Raw genomic sequence first — 22,730 nt, forward strand, 5'->3', positions numbered from 1 at the left:
TCGTCGAACACTTTCAAACACCTTCGAACACCATTGAAAACAATGGCAGGCAAACACAAACACATACAAACATGCACAAGCATGAACGCACACACACATTATGCTCACCCTACCTTCTGTTCCATCGCCGGCCTCCTGGGACTTGCAGTTCGCCGGTAGAAGATGTGTATCGGGTAACCATCGCGACCGATGCCAGAACTTCTGCTGACAGAGCGGTGACGTCAAAGGCAGGTGCCGCTTGCTTCTGATTGGCCAGCACGCTGCCTTTGAGTAGCGTCTGACAGGAAGTTCCTCCCTTGTAGCTATGGTTACCCGATACACGTAGTTCGCCGCTACAGGATGTGTAACGGGTAACTATAGCGTCCGATGCCGGAACTTCATCCCTCTGTCAGACGCTACTCAAAGGCAGCGCGCTGGCCAATCACAGGCAAGCGGCTCCTGCCTTTGACGTCAGCGTTCTGGCAGCGGAAGTTCCGGCAACGGTCGCTATGGTTACCCGATACACATCTTATACCGGCGAACTGCAAGTCCCAGGAGGCCGGCAATGGAACGGAAGGTAAGGTGAGCATAATATGTGTGTGTTTGTGTGTGTGCGTGTGTGTTTGTGTGTGTTTGTGTGTGTGTGTTTGCGTGTGTTTGTGTGTGTGCGTGTGTGTTTGTGTGTGTTTGTGCATGTGTGGGATGGCACAATAGGGGACCAGGATGGGACATTTAACAAGTTGTAGAAGGAACTGTCTGTATTGCAATGATTTCCTATGGTAAATCTTGCTTTACCAAACGAGTAACTTGGTTAACAAGCACACTCCAAGAACGGATTGTTCTCGTTAACCAGGGTTCCACTGTATTAACATTGAATGACAGTATTACTGTGAAAAGCCAGTTACGCTTTTGGTGATCGAACCGTTATTGAACATAACTTCGAACTGTCAAACTTGAAGCTAAGTGTTCGTGTTCGTCAAACGACTCGAACATCGCCTAAAACAGGTTGAATTTCTGATTGGCGAACAGTTCAATTCAAACACCGCTCATCTCTAGAAACAACTTTTTCACTGCTGGAGTTCTACATCCTATATATAAGAGGTTAGAGTACTTCTTCAGAGCATGTAAAATTCTTTGTGGTAGAGAGAGCCTACTCAGATGAGACCTTTTATATAAATCCCTAATTCTTAAAAAACTGTGAATAAGTAGAAGACAAATGATCAAAGTGTTTATGGGAATGTAACAACAGATGCCGAGGAGAAGGACATTAAACTATTCCACGATCAAGCTCAAGAAGAAATCGACAATTTGCCAAAACAAGACAAAGTCATTATCATTGGAGGCTTGAATGACAAAGTGGGCCACGGCTGGAGGAAGATTAATTTACTTTCGTAAGAAAAATCAAGAAGAACACCTTCTTCCAAAATCACAAATAGAGTCTCTCTACATGGACATTACTGAATGGGGCCTATGAGAATCAGATGGACTACATATGTGCTCACCAAAGTTGGAGACCATCAATCATTACTGTGAAAGCAAGTCCAGTAGCTAGCAGACTGTGGAACTGATCATGAACTTTTGACAGCAAAGATTATAGTGAAGCATCAAAACGGACTAGAAAACAGTTTGTGTCTAGTGATAAGCTTGCGTGCTCACCACTGCTCGATACTCTATTGAGCATCAGGGTCCTTGGGTAAGTTTGTTACTCAATCGAGTGACGCCATGCTCGAGTCCCCACCCCACATGTTTTGCACCTGTTGGACAGCCAATCAACATGCAGGGATTGCTTTCCATTCATGGTAATGCCACAGCCATGTAGCCATTGTTGGAAAGAATACACTGAGCACCACTACAAGAACAACTTAGTGATACGGGAACAAACAGAGATGGAAAATTATAGCAAACTAAACATCTTGAAAGATGAAATTGTGACTTTGATAAAGCTTCTGTCGAAAAACAAAACACCTAGATGTGATAATATCCAATAGAGCTAATAAGTCTTCTGAAGCAGCAGTGTCGCGGGCAGGGGTCCGGCGGCCGCTGCTCAGTGGTGGCTCGAGCTGTAGGCCGGATCCCGGGGGTTCTCGAGCGGCACTCCTCGCCCGTGAGTGAAAGGGGTTTGTTGGGTGTGGGAATTGTTTATTGTCCGTGACGCCACCCACGGTTGTGGTGATTTCACCACCGCTGCTCTATACGGGGATCCCGGGAATGGTGATGCGGAGCAGCTAGGTGTTGTGTTGCCCCTCCGTGGGTAGGGGTTGGTGATCCCGGGGCCCGGTGATGGTTTGGGAGGTGCAGGGCCTGGTGGGCGCAGGGACGCGGGGGCAGCGCTGTGCCTTGCGGCACTGTGGTACTCACTCAGCCTGAGACGTTGACACAGTTTTTACGGTAAACCAAACGGCTGGTAAGACGGTCCCACGGACGGCTGCACTTGCTCTCCCGGTAGGTGACGGTGATGTCCCTTTTCCTTGCACCTGTGTTTACTTGTTGGTTGCGATGGGTCCCCACCGGTAACCCGCTCCCCGGCTTCAAGCTGGACCGGAGGAGCTCTACTCTTTGCCCGCAGGCGCTGGCCCTGAGAAACTGGTGCCTTGGCGGTGGCGGTGTCTCTCCTACACTGGCTGGGCTGTTGCCTTCAATCGGGACTTGGTTGTTGGGGGATCTACGTCCCCTTCACTGACGGATTCGGCAAATTATGGCGACTCCAAGCCTTGCCGGGGTCCGAGAGGCCCCTGCCCTGGTGATGACTGTCCTTCGGAACACTGCTCCGGACCGCCGGGCACACAGCCTCCGGGGTCCTTCCAGGAACTTCCAAACGGTCCCCCTCCAGACAGTCACCGCCGTTGCTGATCTTGCTGACCTGTCCTGCACACAGCTGGACTACTTCAGGCTTTCACACGCTCTTTCTGTTCTGTCACCACTCTTGCTTTCCTCCTTTACTACTTTTCTTCCTTCACTTTCACTTAGCTGTTTACTTTATCCCTGTCTGGGCTACTCCTCCACTCCTTCCACTTCCTCCTCCCTGACTAGACTCTGTTGTTTACTCAAGCTCGTCCCTGAGCTGACTGCCTGGTTTCTCCCGCCTCCAGAACTGTGAACTCCCCGGTGGGCGGAGCCAACCGCCTGGCCCACCCCCTGGTGTGAATCATCAGCCTCTGGAGGAAGGCAACAAGGATTTTTGGTTAGCTTAGATGTTCCTACCTGGGATGTAGGGTGTGGTGGTGTGTGACCTGTGTCCCCTGGCTTGCCCAGGGCGACACATTCCCCCTTAGCAAAATGCAGACCGTCCGCGGGCTGCCGTCCAACACCGGTTTTATTTTTCTGTAAAAGATAACATGGTAAGGTAACATATGTACATTTTTAATAACTCTTCCCTTAACGGGAGGCACATTACTTAAACGTTGCATAACGGTTTACGGTTACGGTTTCCGCTCTCTCCCACCCAAGCAACCTGGCCCTGATGCTGCCCCTAAAGCCCAGGCAGCACCCCTTGACCCACAGTCCAGCACACGGTACCCGAGCGGGATCTGTCCTTCCCTCCAGAGGGTAGCCACCGGTTCCTTTGGTGGCTGGGCCCCAGCCTGCTCTGCTCAGGGCCCTCCCTCCAACCTGCCTCTCCGGAGGCGGCATTGCGGAAAACGGTAACGGTAAACAACTTATTTACAAGCCACTTAACGTTTGTGGTTGCCCTGCAAGTTCACGGGCTTGTCCATGGATAGTTCCCATGCAAACTTTTTTTTAAACGGTCCCCACGGGGACAACGGTGTCGGCTCCAGCCGGTTCAATCACAAAGCAAATCAGGTAATGTACTCGGTATCATCATTTTCTTATCATTTTTCAACTTTTCAAACTTTTAAACAACAAACAACCACTCTTTACATTCCCTGACCCTTTTTACTCACAGAACGGTCTCCCTGTACCTAAGTGGAGGTTTACCTAGGTTAGAACGGGTGGACCTTCGGGGCCCGGTGTCAGTGGTGCTAGACAGGGGGGTAGAGGAAACAATCGGTTCCTCCTCCCTGCTATAGTGTGGAGCAGGCGGGGTGTAGGGGAGCTGAGTACAGGTTCATCCCTGGGCACTGGCACTGGTTCTGGCTCACGGTTAACCGCTTCCACTACTTCTTCATCCACAGGTTGTGGGAACAGTATCACTGGAAGAATCACCGCGCCGTTCTGTGTAGGCCAGTTTGCTGGGAAGTCACCCATTACAGTGTGGATTACCTCTGCTGCCTTCTCTGCTTGTGGAGGAACCGGTACTTCAGCCTCTGCCTCCAACGCTGGGGGGCACCTTTTTAGATGGTCCCGGGAAACTGTGGCCAGGGTGCCCCCTTGGTCACGACTGATCTAGTAGGCCTTCCCATCTCCCCATTCTGTGGGTTGTATGACGTAAGGGACTTGCTCCCACTGATCATCCAGCTTGTGGGCCTTCCTCTTCTGTTTCAGCACTACATCTCCTGGCTGGAAAGGACCCGCGGACGCCTTCTGATTGAACCGGTGCTCCTGCTGTTCTCGACTTCGACTGAGGTTTTTCTCCACATACTCCTGGATTTGCCGGTATTGTGCTCTCCTCCAACTTTCCCACTCCGCCGTCGAAGGGAGTGCTTCTGGGGCCTCCAACCCCATCTCCAGATCCACCGGCAGGCGGCCAGGCCGAGCCCTCATAAGATACGCTGGGGTGCACTTCGTCGAGCTAGAGGGGATATTATTGTACATGTCGACCAAGTCGGGTAACTTTTCCGGCCACAGGTTCCGTTCTTTCAGCGGTAGCGTCTTGAGAAGCCCCAGGACCAAGTGGTTCATTTTCTCGCACATGCCGTTGGTTTGGGCGTGGTACGGAGTGGTCCGGATTTTCTTGCAGCCGTACAACTGGCAGAATTCGTGGAACACCTCTGCTTCAAAGGCCGGGCCTTGGTCAGTCAGCACCTTTTCGGGATACCCATGGGGTCGGCAAAAATAAGCCTGGAACGCTCGAGCAGCAGTTCGACCAGTCAGGTCCTTAACGGGGACTACCACCATAAATCTTGAGTAGTGGTCTACAATGGTCAATGCGTAGGTGTACCCACTTCGGCTAGGGGTGAGCTTGACATGGTCTAGGGTGACCAGCTCCAGCGGCTGATGGGTGACTATGGGATGTAAGGGTGCCCTCTGGCTAGTCTCGTCCTTTCTCCTCAGCGTACAAGGACCGCACTCTCGGCACCAGGCTTCCACCGATTCACGCATCCCACTCCAATAGAACCGCTCCCTCAACAGCATCTCCAGCTTCTTCCACCCGAAGTGGCCAGCACCATCATGGTATGCCCGCAGGACAGTAGCGACGTCAGCTTAAGGAATGACCAACTGGCATATTTTCTCATGGGTCTTCGGGTTGATCAGCTCACGGTACAGCCTCCCTTGGTGTAGGTAAAGCCATTTCCGTTCTTTCCACAAGCGTTGGGCTTCGGCTGGAGCGGCAGGGTCTATTCCCGTAGCACCTTGTTCCACCAGAGTCTTGACAAGGCGAACAGCCAGCGCTTGGTCCTGAGCTTCCTGCCACCCTTGACTGGGCCGTGGGTCCAGATCCACTCGTTGCTGATGTACTTGTACCCTCTCAGTAGGCGGCTGGTGAAACGCAGGCAACTCGATCTCCTCGAGGTCGTCATCCTCGCACCCCTCTTCTGACAAATGGGGCATTCGGGAGAGTGCATCAGCATTTATGTTGACACGACCGGCTCGGTACTTTATGGTGAAATCATAGTTGGCTAGCCGGGCTACCCACCGCTGTTCCAGCGCGCCCAACTTGGCCGTGTTCAGGTGAGTCAGCGGATTGTTGTCCGTAAACTCGGTGAATGTTGCTGCCGCCAAATAGTGGCGGAACCGCTCCGTGATAGCCCACACCAATGCCAATAGCTCGAGCTTGAAGGAGCTGTAGTTCTCAGGGTTCCTTTCGGTCGGCCGGAGTTTTCGGCTAGCATAGGCAATCACCTTCTCCTTTCCATACTGGACCTGGGATAGGACCGCTCCTAGCCCCACGTTACTGGCGTCCGTGTGGAGGATGAACGGGCGCCCATAATCAGGGTACGCCAGGACCTCTTCTCCGGTCAAGGCCGCCTTCAACTGGCAAAAGGACTCCTCATGCTTGTCCTCCCACGACAGTGGGGCTCCAATGGGTCTACCACCTTTGGTCTGTCCCACGAGGAGGTCTTGCATGGGGGCAGCCATCTTCGTGTACCCCTTTATAAAGCGCCGATAGTACCCCACCAGACCCAGAAACTGCCTTACTTCCCTCACTGTAGTTGGTCTCGGCCAGCTCTGGATGGCAGTAATCTTCTCAGGGTCGGGGGCGACACCATCCGCACTCACCACATGCCCTAGATACTGCACCCTGGGTTTCAGCAGGTGGCATTTAGAGGGCTTCAATTTCATCCCGTACTTGGCAAGGGACGCGAACACCTCGGCCAGGTGCTCCAGATGGGCCTCATACGTCTGGGAATAAACAATCACATCATCCAAGTACAACAGGACGGTCTCGAAGTTTAAATGTCCCAGACAGCACTCCATCAGCCGTTGGAAGGTTCCGGGGGCATTGCACAGCCCAAACGGCATGCTATTGAATTCGCAGAGCCCCATCGGGGTGGTGAAGGCGGTCTTCTCCCGGTCCTCTGGGGCCACGACAACCTGCCAGTATCCGCTGGTGAGGTCAAGGGTCGAGAAGTAGTTTGCAGTTCTCAGTGCAGCCAAAGACTCTTCAATACGAGGTAATGGATAGGCATCTTTATGGGTTATCTGGTTGATCTTCCGGTAGTCCACACACATTCGCATGGTACCATCCTTCTTCTTGACCAGTACCAACGGAGCGGCCCAGGGACTACAGCTGTCCCGAATAACCCCTGCCTCCTTCATATTCCTCAACATATCTTTGGCACACTGGTAATGTGCAGGGGGAATAGGTCTATACCTCTCTTTGATAGGGGGATGTTCACCGGTGGGTATGTGGTGTTGGACCCCCTTGATCTGCCCAAAGTCTAGGGGGTGCTTACTGATAACCTGTTCGTACTCCTGCACCACCCTTCGGGCGGCCATTACAGTGGGCCAGTGCTCAGAAGGCATGGGCTCCATCATCGCAGGGTAGTCACGCCCCTGAGGCCCTACTGCTGCCCTACACCAGATCATCATCTCACTCCTAGGGGGCACAGTCAATGGAGCAACATCCATCACTTTCACTCCACCAATCTCCCCTCCTGTTGAGCTTACATGCTGGCGGTACATCAGGACTCGGATCTCACGCTGCACAGCCCTCTGCCGGCTCCCTGCCGCTGTGGCGGCCAGCTGTTGTAATAGGGTTAACACATCAGCCATGTAGTGCTCCATCACATTGGTTCCCAGCACTATTTTCGGGTTATGATCACTGGGTTCATTCATGATCACAATCATATCCTGGTGTTGCAGTTCAGCTTGCCCCACTGTCATAGCCACTTGTTTATACCCCACCTGGGTCAATGGAAGTCCATTAGCGGCAATCAACGTTATACTATTGTCTGGGGGCGCCAGCTCGTCTATGGCCCAATACCGCTGGTACAACGTGTACGGTATGGTAGTTACCTGTGATCCAGTGTCCAAGAGAGCCATCACCGGTATGCCGTCCACAGCCACGGGGATGATGGGGCGGGCCCCGATATATCGGTCCCGCCAGTCCGGGGGGCCACGATGTTCTACTCCTGAGGATTGGCCCGGGGCCCCAGGGGTTGCTCGTTTAACGGGCACTGACGGAAGTAATGACCCGGCTTACGGCACTTGTAGCAGATTGGGGGTCTGCTCCGCGGGTTGTTAGCACTTTTCCGCTGCATCCAGGGAACATCCTCGGGACTGTCAGCAAGCTGTATCTGTGCTGGAGGCTGAGATCTGGTCAGAGGTTGTAGTGCAGCAAGGATTTTGGCAAGGTCTCCGTCCATGCGACGGACCTGGGCTGCCAGTTCTTCCACTGTGCTGCTCGGGGCTGCAGGTGTTGGAGAGGTTGGTTTGGCTGAGGCCGCCACAACGGGAGCCGTCTCGACGGGCCACGGGGCGGGTTCCAAAACTTCGGCAGCTGGGGGCTGTAGTGCTTTAATGGCCCGCTCCTTTAACACAGCAAAGTCCACATCAGGGTGTTCCAGGGCCCACAGCCGGAGTTGTTTACGATCCTCAGGGGACCTCATCCCCTGCGCAAATTGCTCCACTAACATCTTGTTGCTATCCGCCTCATTAATAGGGTTCGCCCGCTTCAGCGTGCGGAGGGCGGTCTGCAGACGTAGAGCATAGTCCCGAATGCTATCCCCAGCTCGTTGCCGGTACTGGTAAAACTGCATCCTCAGCTCAGCTTCAGTCCGGGTCTCGAAGGCAGTCTGTAGCTTCTCAAAGATGGTGGCTACAGAGAGCCGGTCCCCCTCGGCCCAGGTCTCCACTTCCTGCTCCGCCGCACCGGTTAACTGGCCTAGCACTATCGCTGCACGTTGCTTATCAGTCAGGGGGTTCAGCTCTAGCAACGGGTTAAGCTTTTTCCGGAAGGCCTGTAGGGCATCCGGTTTCCTGTCATACTGCGGTAGCCAGGCAGCTCCGGGCGCATAGGGCAAGGAGAACGGCATGACCTGAGCGAGCGCGGGGGCCGCGGCACCTCCCGCCGGTACGGCCGGGACCTGGGCAGGTCCATTCCCATCCGCGGGTGCCGCTGCGGCTGCGACCACCGCTCCTCCAGCGGCTCCGTCGGGCGCAGACATCTTGTTTCCGTCCCCCTTAGCTCTTTCCGGCCCCTCCTTTCTCGGGGCATGGTTTTGGCCTTCGCGCCTCTACTACTCGAGAAGACGCTCGAGCGGGAACTTTTCGCGCCAAAGATGGCGGCTTCTGAAATTTTTCTGCCGGATACCTCCGGCGGTAACAAGGCGCACCTCTACCAGACGGCAGAGCGGTAAGATCCTGTTCGTGACGCCAAGTTGTTGCGGGCGGGGAGGAGGGTGTCAGCACACTACGCTCACCCCCTTCAGCTCGGATCCGGCGGCCGCTGCTCAGTGGTGGCTCGAGCTGTAGGCCGGATCCCGGGGGTTATCGAGCGGCACTCCTCGCCCGTGAGTGAAAGGGGTTTGTTGGGTGTGGGAATTGTTTATTGTCCGTGACGCCACCCACGGTTGTGGTGATTTCACCACCGCTGCTCTATACGGGGATCCCGGGGATGGTGATGCGGAGCAGCTAGGTGTTGTGTTGCCCCTCCGTGGGTAGGGGTTGGTGATCCCGGGGCCCGGTGATGGTTTGGGAGGTGCAGGGCCTGGTGGGCGCAGGGACGCGGGGGCAGCGCTGTGCCTTGCGGCACTGTGGTACTCACTCAGCCTGAGACGTTGACACAGTTTTTACGGTAAACCAAACGGCTGGTAAGACGGTCCCACGGACGGCAGCACTTGCTCTCCCGGTAGGTGACGGTGATGTCCCTTTTCCTTGCACCTGTGTTTACTTGTTGGTTGCGATGGGTCCCCACCGGTAACCCGCTCCCCGGCTTCAAGCTGGACCGTAGGAGCTCTACTCTTTGCCCGCAGGCGCTGGCCCTGAGAAACTGGTGCCTTGGCGGTGGCGGTGTCTCTCCTACACTGGCTGGGCTGTTGCCTTCAATCGGGACTTGGTTGTTGGGGGATCTACGTCCCCTTCACTGACGGATTCGGCAAATTATGGCGACTCCAAGCCTTGCCGGGGTCCGAGAGGCCCCTGCCCTGGTGCTGACTGTCCTTCGGAACACTGCTCCAGACCGCCGGGCACACAGCCTCCGGGGTCCTTCCAGGAACTTCCAAACGGTCCCCCTCCAGACAGTCACCGCCGTTGCTGACCTTGCTGACCTGTCCTGCACACAGCTGGACTACTTCAGGCTTTCACACGCTCTTTCTGTTCTGTCACCACTCTTGCTTTCCTCCTTTACTACTTTTCTTTCTTCACTTTCACTTAGCTGTTTACTTTATCCCTGTCTGGGCTACTCCTCCACTCCTTCCACTTCCTCCTCCCTGACTAGACTCTGTTGTTTACTCAAGCTCGTCCCTGAGCTGACTGCCTGGTTTCTCCCGCCTCCAGAACTGTGAACTCCTCGGTGGGCGGAGCCAACCGCCTGGCCCACCCCCTGGTGTGAATCATCAGCCTCTGGAGGAAGGCAACAAGGATTTTTGGTTAGCTTAGATGTTCCTACCTGGGATGTAGGGTGTGGTGGTGTGTTACCTGTGTCCCCTGGCTTACCCAGGGCGACACAGCAGCAGTTGATGTCATCACATGCCTGAGTCAACAGATATGGACAACTGGCAAATGGCTTAAGGCCTTGAGAAGATTGGTGTTTATTCCTTTCCGAAGAAGGGAGATGCTGACTGTGGAAACTATCGGGTTATTATTATTATTTATTATTATAGCGCCATTTATTCCATGGCGCTTTACAAGTGAAAGAGGGTATACGTACAACAATGATTAACAGTACAAGACAGACTGGTATAGGAGGAGAGAGGACCCTGCCCGCGAGGGCTCACAGTCTACAGGGAATGGGTGATGGTACAATAGGTGAGGACAGAGCTGGTTATTGCGCTCATACCTCATGCCAGCAAAATACTATTGAAGATCCTACAGAGACGATAATGCCTTACTGTGACAAAGCACCCAGAGGAACAAGCAGGATTCAGAAAAGGCAGAGATGTAATTGCTAACATTAGATGGATAATAGAAAAGACCAAAGAATATAACAATGAAATCTTTTTCCTTCATTGACTACAGCAAAGCCTTCAACTGTGTTGATCACCAAAAACTTTGGAATACTATGAAAGATATGGGTGTGCCAAACCATCTGATCAGCCCCATCAAGAACCTTTACATTGACGAAGAATCAATAGTCCAAATAGAATACGGTGACATGGCATTGTTCAAAGTAGAGTGAAGTGTCAGACAAGGCTGCGCCCTGTCACCATTTCTCTTCAATGTTTATGCAAAAGCTTTTTTCAGGAAGTCTGGAATTGCTATAAAAGAATAAGGAATCCAAATTTTTGGAAAAATCATCAACAATATTAAATACGCAAACCATACAACATTGATAGAAACAAGTGTACATTGAGTGAAGGACTTATTACGGAGTGTCAAGATGGAAAGCGCAAACGTGTGACTCCTACTCAGTACAATGAAGACAAATATATTGACCACTGACAGGCATAACAGGAATATATTTGAGATGGAGGGCGACAAACTGGAAGTTGTAAAAGACTTCAATTTAGTCGGATCAACGATCACTCAAGATACAGAGATAACATCCAAAGTCTATAGGAGAATAGCTATGAGTAAATTAACAATGAAGCCACTGGACAAGGTCTTCATATCATGGAAGATTTCACTGGCGATGAAGACACGACTTGCACATAGTCTGGTCTTTTCTGTATTAATACATGAATGCGAAAGCTGGAAAATAAAGAAACAAGACTGAAGAATCAACGTCTTCAAGATGTGGTGCTTGAGATGGATGTTATCAACACCATGGATGGCAAGAAGAACAAACAAATCAATTTTGGAAAACATCAAATCAAACATATCACTCGAAACAAGGATCAACAAGCTATGACTTGCCTAATTTGGACACATTATATAAAGAGGTTAATCACTGAAGAAAGACATCATGGTCAGAAGAATAGAAGCAACAAGGTGAAGAGGAAGGAAAAATATCACCGTTAACGCAAAAGAATTTCCTTAAATTTAAAACATTTTCAGCTTCATAATATTTTGCTTTCCTCTGAATCAGCATTGCATAATAGTAAGCTTAGTGAGATGAACATCTTTTTTATTTATCCTTAATAACAATGCCTGTAACATCTACTTTGTAACATAAGTAACGTGACTCATGATTTCCTCTGATCGTGACTCAACACCATTATTACTAGTAACCATCTTTCTGACATTTCAATTCCCATACAAAAAAATGCATATTCCTCATCTACCCACTGTCAGACAGAGGGTTTTTTTTTAGAGAACAATGAAGTCATCTTGTACTGAGATGGACATATTGTCATGTTCCCTCTTGAAGACACAAATGTTATTGTTATAATGTAGAGTCTAATGTGTATTACATCTTGCATTATTGTGAAATGGGAATTGTGATGTATTGTAAGGCATTGTAATGTTTTGCACTGTACTTTGATGAAACTGTGTTATGCCCAGCAACAGGCAGTGAGTAGGGTAAGAAACAGTTAATGTTTGCAACTAAATCATAGTGGGTAGAACTAGTGCAGAGATAGGGCACAGTTTCCTATTAGAAGGTCAGACAGGGCCTAGCTTGCAGCAAGAGAAGACCTCTGGTCTGAATACTCAGCAGAGCCAAATGAGTTAAGTGTCCCTAAAGTGAGAGGAGACTGAAAGGATGGATTGCGTAATCCAGTGGCGAGACAAGAGAAAGAGACAAAAAAGAGCGATTCTCTGGAGACAAGATTTGGGGAAGGAAGCCCAGCAGAATAAAATTGAGTGTATAAGTCCTGGGGGTTACGGGAAGGATCAGAGCAAGGAGTGTGAGATTAGGACAGTGACCTGGTCAGTACTTCCATGGTATTGGTAAGCAGAAAGGCTCAGTAATGGCCATAGCGGCAAAGTAGCTCCCCTAAAAGAAAAAGGGCTCTGAAGTGCAGGGTAAAGTAAAGGACTCTCACTTTGCTGACTGTAGCATCGTTGTTAGAGATGAGGAAAGTTCTATGTTTGTTAGTGGTGAAGACAGCAGACTGAGTAAGACTGAACCGAGTCATTCTTGGAAAGACGGGCAGACTATATCTATGACAGTGCTGAAGATGTTCCATGCACTTAGAGAAACATTCATAATGCTAATCACCTGCTATGCAATGTATACAATACCAACTGTTACTGTTCATTAAAGATCATTTGTTTTTCAGTGGTCATCTCCCTCATTTTACTTTACAACATCTGACCCTGGCCAGCCAAAGCCATTGACACTATATGGCTTGCAAAGGCGTATCGCCTCCTGCACTCAAGCCTACACACCCAGCCAGGAACCCTCTTTCATGTAGTGTGCCAGGGCACAGAAGACGCAGATCTCCCCCATGACTATTGCCCCCCCGCCACGATACAATCTTCTTCACACACCATACTTTAAAAGCGTTACTTGGGACTACTTTTTTTTTTACTGTGAGGCTAAGAGCAAACAGGCAGGTAGTAGCCAACTATTGTGCCAAGCAGTGATCTATGCCAGCATCAAGCATTCACAGACTGCTCCTCCTGGCAATTCAGTGGCCTCTGCAGATATCATGTCAACACTGGAGCAGCTTCTCTCCTGCTCTGACGACAGGGAATGACTGCCCATGTCATGCTGATTGAAAGCCATTGTCTAATTGCTGGGAGACGACTTTCAATCAGCATGACATCTGTAATGGCGCCCCATCAACAGAGCAGCCTGGAAGTGGAAGACCTGCTCTATTGATGCAGCAATGTCGAATCTGTAGGTGACCACTCTTAGCTGGATCCGAATGGAACAGGCAGGTAGTTACCAACTACCTGCTTGTTAGCGTTTAGGCCCATACTAAAAAAATAGACTTGTCCTCAACAACCCCCTGTAATGGGTTTCAAAAAGCAAAACTGTGTGTTATAGTCCGAGCATGGACTGTGATGCACCAACTCTCCACGGGTCTCCTTATGAACTTTACAGCCTCATAAACATACTGTATATGAGGCTGTCAATTTCAGCTCAGAAGACCCAAGGACTGTCAGCGAAACATGGTCCGTACTTTGATTGTAGCACATGGTTGTGTGAAAACGTTTAAATTATATGTAAATAATTTATATGCCTCAATTTAAGCCAAGACATCCATTGGGTGGACCTACTCAGTGATTGGCAGCCTTTCCTCAGTGACTCTTCATGTAAAGATATTGCAACTGCCCATTGGACTCCTAACTTTAACTGGACTCCATTCTGCTCAGCTTCTCCCGCTCTGACACATGCTGTCCTCCAATCAGACAGCCTGTTTCGTTGGTCAGGAGGACCCATTTGATTTTATGTTTTGAATCATACAAATATTGATATTTAAATTATTTTTGTTTAGAATTTGTAAATGAGAAACATTTGTAAGGTATACACATAAAAAAAAATTTGATCCTGACACTCCTGACTCACCCCCGCGGTTGGGTCCTTCCACAACATCCCTGTCTTTCGTCTATGTGGGCTGGACTGGGTATTTAAGGTAAGCTTCCACTAGGGGAGTTGCCTATTCAACACCATCAATTTAGTCAGTTGAGTTCTGTCTAGTTAGTTGTCAAGTCCCCTGTCCATCCTGTCCCTTCTGGTATCATCCCGTCTCGTTCTGTTCCTGTCTGTACCTGGTTCCATCCTGTCTTATACCTGGTCCCAGCCTGTCCTGCCTGTTGGCATCTGAGTCCAGCCAGTCCTGCCTGAAACTGGCTACCAGCCCGTCCTGCCTGTTGGCACCAGGTTCTAGTCCTGTCTCTGCCCATTCCTGGCTACCAGCCCATCCTGCTTATCGGCTCCTGGCTCCAGTCCTGTCCCAGCCTTACCTGGCTATCAGCCCGTCCTGCCTGTTGGCACCTGGTTCCAATCCTATCCCACCCATACTTGCTGCCTGTCCATGTTGGTACTAGTGACTTTACCTGTCCATTCTGTCTGGACTCTGCCTGTCCGTCCTGGCTCTGCCATCTGTCTTGCTAGTTACTTTGCCTGTCCACCTTGCCCTGTTGGTGCATGAGACTCTGCCTGTCCATCTTGCCTGTGTTGTCTGCACTTGAGACTCAGTTCTGTCTGCTCCTGTGTCCGCTCCTGTCCTGGGAGTCAGCTGCCACAGTCCTGGTCCACTACCCCACGTTATGGTAGGCCTGGGGTCTCCCTGTGGTCCAGTGGGTCCACTTCTAGCTCGCTTCAGCACCATCCCCGGCGGCGAGAGTTGCAATGTATTTTCTTTGACTATATTTAGAGAGAACCTAAATGATTTAGGTTACCGTCATTTTTTGCAAAAATGGCCACTAAGGCAAAGCAAAAAAAGGCAAAAACGTTGTGAGCTAATTTGGTCTTCTCTACCATCACCAGTGCTAATATATCTATTTTTTTCTTACATTTTGGGTGGAATTATGTTTCTTTTTGAAACTTAATTGAAGTTAATATATTATAATAAATATTCTACAACATTAAAGAAAAAAATTTAAGACAAGTGAAAATACCCCTTTAAATATTTCTACTGCAAAATATGTTGTATAAAACCAACAGAAAAGTAACAGAAAGGGTGAGGGATCATTTTGATATATGAAAACAAGAATTGCATGCCGAATATATATTTTCAACATACATAGTGTCACAGTGTAGCCGGCGCCACTGTGATCTGCGTAGAAAAGCCATATGCATAAATCAATAAACTAATAAGTTAATGGAGAAATTCTTATGGTAATTACGAAAATAAGACATTGAAGATAATAGAAAAATCTGTCACCAATGAGGTAATGTGCTGTATTTGGAAAATGTTTGGCTTATGGTAAGAGAATTAGGAAACACTGGGGATGAAGAAGTATCCACATTATGGTCCTTGCAGAGGTAAACATAAGTACACAGTAATACAGTTAGCTAAATAGCTACAAAGCATCAGTTACTTTGCAAGTGCTTGCGTATAATATATACGGTATGTGTGTGTGTATATACTGTGATTATATACTGTATATTGTATACATATACAGTCATGGCCGAAAGTATTTCTCCCCAAACATTATTGCAATTACACATGTTTTGTCATACATATGTTTATTTCCTTTTTGTGTATTGGAAGAACACAAAAAAATAGGAGTAAATAAGGTAAAATGGAAACAAAACACCAAAAATGGGCTTGGAAAAATTGTTGGCACCTTCCCAAAAGTGCGGGTAAACAACTTTGTTCCAAGGATGTGATGCTCATTCAAACTCACATGTGCAAGTAACAAGTGTGGGCAATATGAAAATAACATCTGAAACTACATAAAAAGGGGAGACGTTGACTCAATCTTTGTATGGTGTGTCTGTGAATGCTACACTAACCATGGAGAACAGAAAGAGGACTTGAGAACCAAAATTGTTCAAAAGTATCAACAATCTCAAGGTTACAAGTCCATCTCTCAAAATCTTAATGTTCCTTTGTCCATGGTGCACAAGATTATCAAGAAGTTTACAACCCATGGCACTGTAGGTAATCTCCCTGTAGGTGGCTAGCAGAGAAAAATTGATCAAAGGGTACAATGCAGGATAGTCCAAATTGCAGATAAGCAGCCCCAATCAGGTTCCAAAGAAATTCAAGCTGTCCTGCTGGCTCAGGGTACATCAGTGTCAGCACAAACTAACTGTCCACATTTGAATGAAATTAATTAGAATGGTAGGACTCCCAGGAGGACAACACTGCTGACACAAAGACAAAAAAGCTAGACTTCAGTTTGCCAAAATGTATGTGAGTAAGCCAAAATCTTTCTGGCAAAGCTTTTTATGGATAGATAAAACTAAGATAGAGCTTTAACATTATTCTACTGTTTATCGAAAATGGAATGAGGCCTACAAAGAAAAGGGCACAGTACCTCCAGTCAAATATGGTGGAGGTTTAAAGATATTTTGGGTTGTTTTGCTGCCTCTGGCACTGGGTACCTTGACTGTGGCAAGATGCCATGAAATTTGAAGATTACCAAAGGATTTTGGGTCATAATGTAGTGCACAGTGTCAGCTGGGTTTGTGTCCTAAGTCTATTATTTATTTACTCCAGTTATTAAAATAATGTAAGTATTAGAACATTGACAAAGTTTCTAGTTTAAAATTATTACTTCTTTATAGTGTGACTCCTTGATTGGGAACAGATTGGGAACAAATTGAGGGGCTTGTTCACAGATCAGGCTTGGACTGGTTCACCAAGGAGCAGGTGAAATCCCTGGTGGGCCACGGAACCAAGCAGGTTCCTGCACATGCAACCAGTAGATTATAATAATCTCTCCCCAGCATAAGCACACAAAATATTGTATTTGACACAGTGCAATGAAGCCCATCGTTTACCTCCAAGGGCTCTGCCTCCTAAACACCTGTCTATCCATTTCCACAACCTTTTAGCATTAAGCTTCTTAAGAGCTTAGCCTTCTCTTAAGAGCTCAGCCTTACTCTTGGGCAGATCCAAATCTCTAACAGGATGGCTCAGTTCACTTTGTGTTGTAAGGTAGGGTTCAGTTGAGGTTGCTGAAGGAAAGTCTGTGTTGTGAATGGAAGATGCTTCATGACACCAAGCACCCTCTTCTTCCTCACTTGACTCAACAGAAAATGTTTCTGCTGCTCTTGGAACCGGCAATTCTTCTGTATGTGGTACTGGGTGTATTGCAGAGGGAATGCTTGGATACTGTAAAATCCCATTTTTCTTCCTTGAAAATTCTTTCCTAATGGGGGGCACCATGCAGAAATATAGCAATTGGTAATCAGTTGGCTCTCTCCAGATCATTCGGACTGCAAAAGGCATAGATTCCCTCTTCCCATGTGACCACTAGGTAAGATGTGATGCAAGTCTATTGTAGCAGATGTGTATAGCCCAACTCTTGTCCTGATCTCGTATTCTGCAGCCAAAATACAGGTTGTAAGCTTTCCTTAACACGGTAGTCAGGTTTCACCTTTGTGATGCAAAAGTGACTTCACCTCATATGTAGCAAAAACTCTCCACTTTGTTAATGCAAGAATGAGGCATATCTAAAAAACCATAGAAACATGTCAATATGGTAAGAAATTCTAAAACTGTATACCTTACACAGAGAGTGTTTATAAAAGTAGGTGATGAAACTATAATTAGGATTATGTCATCAGGGCTAAGTTGGCATTTTTTGATTGGTCATCATAAGATGATAGAATACTGAAGGCTCAATAGACTAAATAAATGGTGTAATAGACTAGATACTAATAATACAATAATGATGATGAAATAATAAAGACGCAATAAGTCTGAATGAAGTGAATGAAAGAAGTCATTAGTAACTACTTCCTCTGGATCTTGACAGTTAGAGACAATCAGCAAATTTAAGCATCATTGCTATGGAGTACGTACTGATGGAACAGGGGCTCCTAAATTGGCCCTCAGACTTGAGATCCTGCGCTGTCCCTTATCTCAGAGATAAGTTTAATGGTAGCCAGATCCGAGTCCCCAGCGTGACCATGACTCCTGTCCGATCCCGGATCTTACTCCCCCCATCCTGGAGCGAGCCATAGACCCAGTAACAAAACCCCCAAAGAAGAGAAACGGGCAAGGGAGAACGAAACCTCATGCACACTGCACTCACACACAAAGGGGAGACAGTGAATAAACTCACAACAGGGGAACGTTCACACCACGCAGAATAGCAACTGTAATTCACCATGAACGGAATAACCACTGAGGCTGGGATCACTGGAGCTATCTTTGGCAGTCTCCTACTACACTCCCCAGCCTTAAATAGGAAGAGGCTAGCTGTGGATAGTAATTAGCAACCGGCTCTCAGAGGAGAAGCATACTGCTCTAAACAGGATTAACTCCTGCACGGCTGGGAGCAGTGGAACAACTCAGCCGATGCCCAGCAATGCTAATCATATAGGAGAGACTAGGTTGCCTTTTCAGACTCTGCAATGTGAACATAGTCCGACGTGTAGTCGTAATTCACATGTGCGGGACCGGACAGCGCATGACAATCATATTTGTTTTCAGCACCACAAAATTAATTGCGTCCAACTGTTTTCGTCTCTGAACAAATTTGCCTGTAGATCAGGGTAATTGTTCCATTAAAACCTTTTGCTTTGTGCACTGATGGAGAACATTTATACATAATATACTGTAGATTGGTAAAATGTTCTATTTTTTATGTCCCAATGGCAATGCTGTTCCAGGTGCAACCCTTTTGGTAACTTCAGATATCCCACAAATCTGAAGTGTGCTTTACACGCAGCAACATCGCTAATGAGATGTCATTGGGGTCACGGAATTCGTGACGCACATCCAGTCTCGTTAGCGACGTCGTTGAGTGTGAAACGCAGGAACGACCATTAACAATCAAAATTACTTACCTAATCGTTGATCGTTGCCCGGACGTTCCTTTCCCGATTATCGTTGCTGTTGCAGGACGCAGGTTTTTTGTCGTTCCTGTGGCAGCATACATCGCTATGTGTGACACAACAGGAACGAGAAACAACACCGTACCTGCATCCGCCGGCAATGAGGAAGGAAGGAGGTGAGCAGGATGTTCCGGCCGCTCATCTCCGCGCCTCCGCTTCTATTGGGCGGCCGCATAGTGACGCCGCTGTGACTCCGAACGAACCGTCCCCTTAGAAAGGAGGCGGTTCACCGGTCACAGTGACGTCGCTAGGCAGGTATGTATGTGTGACGGTTCCTAGCTATGTTGTGCACCACGGGCAGCGATTTGCCCGTGATGCACAATCGATAGGGGCGGGTGCTATCGCTCGCGACATTGTTAGCGATGTCGCAGCGTGTAAAGCCCGCATTACACTTGTGATTCTGATAACTTGGAGCCTCAATACATTATTATGTAATGAGTTGTATAATGCATTTTCTTGTTTCTTTTGTCTTTTTCCAGGAGAGTCTCTCAGCCTCACCGATGATTTACTGTCTGGTTTGGGTACCGCTTGCATCTCAGCTGGAAGAAGCCATGGTGTGACATCAGACAACAATCTTTACTCCGTCATTTTCAAGTGCTTGGAAGCAGACAGTATTTACAAGTAAGATGCGAGCAATTCTTAAAGGAAATCAATAAGCTAAAGATATTGTCAAGAACAGCTGCACCCGTTATACCGTAGGCATCAGAAGAGCCATGTTATCTTCGTATATGGAATATTTGGATTGGGATTGCATTTTTTAAGTTTATTTAGAGTGTTTTGATCAATAACGCTCCCACGTCTATTATATTAGACATATAAAACCCTCTTAAGAGCGGATGAATGAAAGCCACACTCAATGTGCATGCGCTGGTATCTCTCTGCTCCTACTGCGCATGCGTCCAACTTAGATCACTATATTTGGTGCATCTCTGTTGGCATATGCAAACAATCAGTCATGGATGGCAACGCAATATACTGTTCTGAGTCGTGCCTATGGGAGAATAATTACGGATGTGCAGTATGGCACTATTACTTCACAATGAAGAGCTTAACTGCACCACTACAGATAAGACTTGAGCACCTTCTTCCACATGCTCATTGTGTCCACTACATGGCATGTGGAAGAAGGTCTTCTAGTCAAATGAAACCAAAGAAGAACTTTTTGGGCTAAATGCAAAATGCTTTGTCGGCAGAAAACTAATACCCTGAAAACACCATCCCCACCGTCACACATGGTAGAAGCATCATGCTATGGGGAGGATTTTCTTCAGCAGGAGCAGGGAAGCTAGTCAAAGTTGATGGGAGTATGGATGGAGTTAATACAGGATAATCCTGGAGGAAAATCTTTAAAAGTCTGCAAAAGACTTGAGACTGGGGTGTAGGTCACCTTCAAGCAGGACAATGAGCCTAAACATCCTGCCAGAGCTACAATGGATGGTTTAGGTCACAGCATATTCATGTGTGTGAATGGCCCAGTCACTGTCCAGACCAAAATCCCATTGAGAATCTGTGACAAGACTTGAAATTTGCTGATCACAGACATCTGCATCCAATCTCACTGAGTAAAGGCCCCGTTACACGCAATGACGGATCTAACGATATATCGCCGGGGTCAAGGATTCCGTGACACACATCCGGCATCGTTAGTGACGTCGTTGCGTGTGACAGCAAGGAACGACAGTTAACGATGGAAAATACTCACCTTATCATCCATTGTTGACACGTCGTTCATTTTTAAAAAATCGTTGATTGTTGAGCACGCAGGTTGTTCGTTGTTCCCGAGGCAGCACACATTGCTACGTGTGACACCTCGGGAACGACAACCTGCAGCTTACCTGCGGCCACCGGCAATGCAGAAGGAAGGAGGTGGTCGGCATGTTACGGCCGCTAATCTCCGCCCCTCCGCTTCTATTGGGCGGCCGCTTAGTGACGTCGCTGTGACGCCGTACGAACCGCCCCCTTAGAAAGTCCAGCATATTTATGAGCTCTGTATAACTGTTAGATCTGCAGGAGAGAAAACATTGATTTTATCAAAATGACCGCGAGCCGCTCAGTAAGTGACACATCCCTGGAATGAGGGTTTCAGTCTCTATATTATGTTGCTCTCAGATGGGTTAGCAAAAACCTAGTGACAGACTCACTTTAAGCAACAGTACACAAACAGGAATTATCAATGCTTGGACTACAATATCACGTGCACGCCAGTCCAGCATGGCCTCTCCATTGATTTACACCTATCTGTCAATGTACAATCTCTAAAGAGTGGGTTAGAACAGCTCTCTCAGCTCTGATACATGACTAAATCTAAAAATTTCTGATTATGACAGAGCAGCTGCAGCCAGTAATCTAAGTGATACATCATTGGATTCAGGATCTCTTTGCCTATATCATGCTGCTCTCAGATGAAGAAGTAAAAACCTACTGACAGATTCCTTTTAAATGATGTAAGTGATAGAGATAGTTTATGAAAGTAAATTTAGTGTGCACTAAAATGAGTTCATTTTCCAAGTCTAGTCTCCTTAAGCAGTCCAGTATGGAAGGATACAGTTAGGTCCAGAAATATTTGGACAGTGACACAATTTTCGCGAGTTGGGCTCTGCATGCCACCACATTGGATTTGAAATGAAACCTCTACAACAGAATTCAAGTGCAGATTGTAACGTTTAATTTGAAGGTTTGAACAAAAATATCTGATAGAAATTGTAGGAAATGTACACATTTCTTTACAAACACTCCACATTTTAGGAGGTCAAAAGTAATTGGACAAATAAACCAAACCCAAACAAAATATTTTTATTTTCAATATTTTGTTGCGAATCCTTTGGAGGCAATCACTGCCTTAAGTCTGGAACCCATGGACATCACCAAACGCTGGGTTTCCTCCTTCTTAATGCTTTGCCAGGCCTTTACAGCCACAGCCTTCAGGTCTTGCTTGTTTGTGGGTCTTTCCGTCTTAAGTCTGGATTTGAGCAAGTGAAATGCATGCTCAATTGGGTTAAGATCTGGTGATTGACTTGGCCATTGCAGAATGTTCCACTTTTTTGCACTCATGAACTCCTGGGTAGCTTTGGCTGTATGCTTGGGGTCATTGTCCATCTGTACTATGAAGCGTCGTCCGATCAACTTTGCGGCATTTGGCTGAATCTGGGCTGAAAGTATATCCCGGTACACTTCAGAATTCATCCGGCTACTCTTGTCTGCTGTTATGTCATCAATAAACACAAGTGACCCAGTGCCATTGAAAGCCATGCATGCCCATGCCATCACGTTGCCTCCACCATGTTTTACAGAGGATGTGGTGTGCCTTGGATCATGTGCCGTTCCCTTTCTTCTCCAAACTTTTTTCTTTCCATCATTCCGGTACAGGTTGATCTTTGTCTCATCTGTCCATAGAATACTTTTCCAGAACTGAGCTGGCTTCATGAGGTGTTTTTCAGCAAATTTAACTCTGGCCTGTCTATTTTTGGAATTGATGAATGGTTTGCATCTAGATGTGAACCCTTTGTATTTACTTTCATGGAGTCTTCTCTTTACTGTTGACTTAGAGACAGATACACCTACTTCACTGAGAGTGTTCTGGACTTCAGTTGATGTTGTGAACGGGTTCTTCTTCACCAAAGAAAGTATGCGGTGATCATCCACCACTGTTGTCATCCGTGGACGCCCAGGCCTTTTTGAG

General features: G+C 47.8%; 1 protein-coding gene across 1 annotated transcript in view; it reads left to right on the top strand.

Moving 5' to 3' along the window:
* ASTN2 (astrotactin 2) overlaps window positions 1-22,730 on the top strand; it is a 935,497-nt gene that overhangs the window by 855,909 nt on the left and 56,858 nt on the right. The window contains exon 19 of the mRNA XM_075324083.1: window positions 19,531-19,672. Coding sequence (XP_075180198.1) covers window positions 19,531-19,672 — 142 coding nt within the window. The remainder of the gene's footprint in view (window positions 1-19,530; window positions 19,673-22,730) is intronic.

The sequence above is a fragment of the Anomaloglossus baeobatrachus genome, chromosome 9, assembly GCF_048569485.1.
Source record: "Anomaloglossus baeobatrachus isolate aAnoBae1 chromosome 9, aAnoBae1.hap1, whole genome shotgun sequence".
Lineage (NCBI taxonomy): Eukaryota > Metazoa > Chordata > Amphibia > Anura > Aromobatidae > Anomaloglossus > Anomaloglossus baeobatrachus.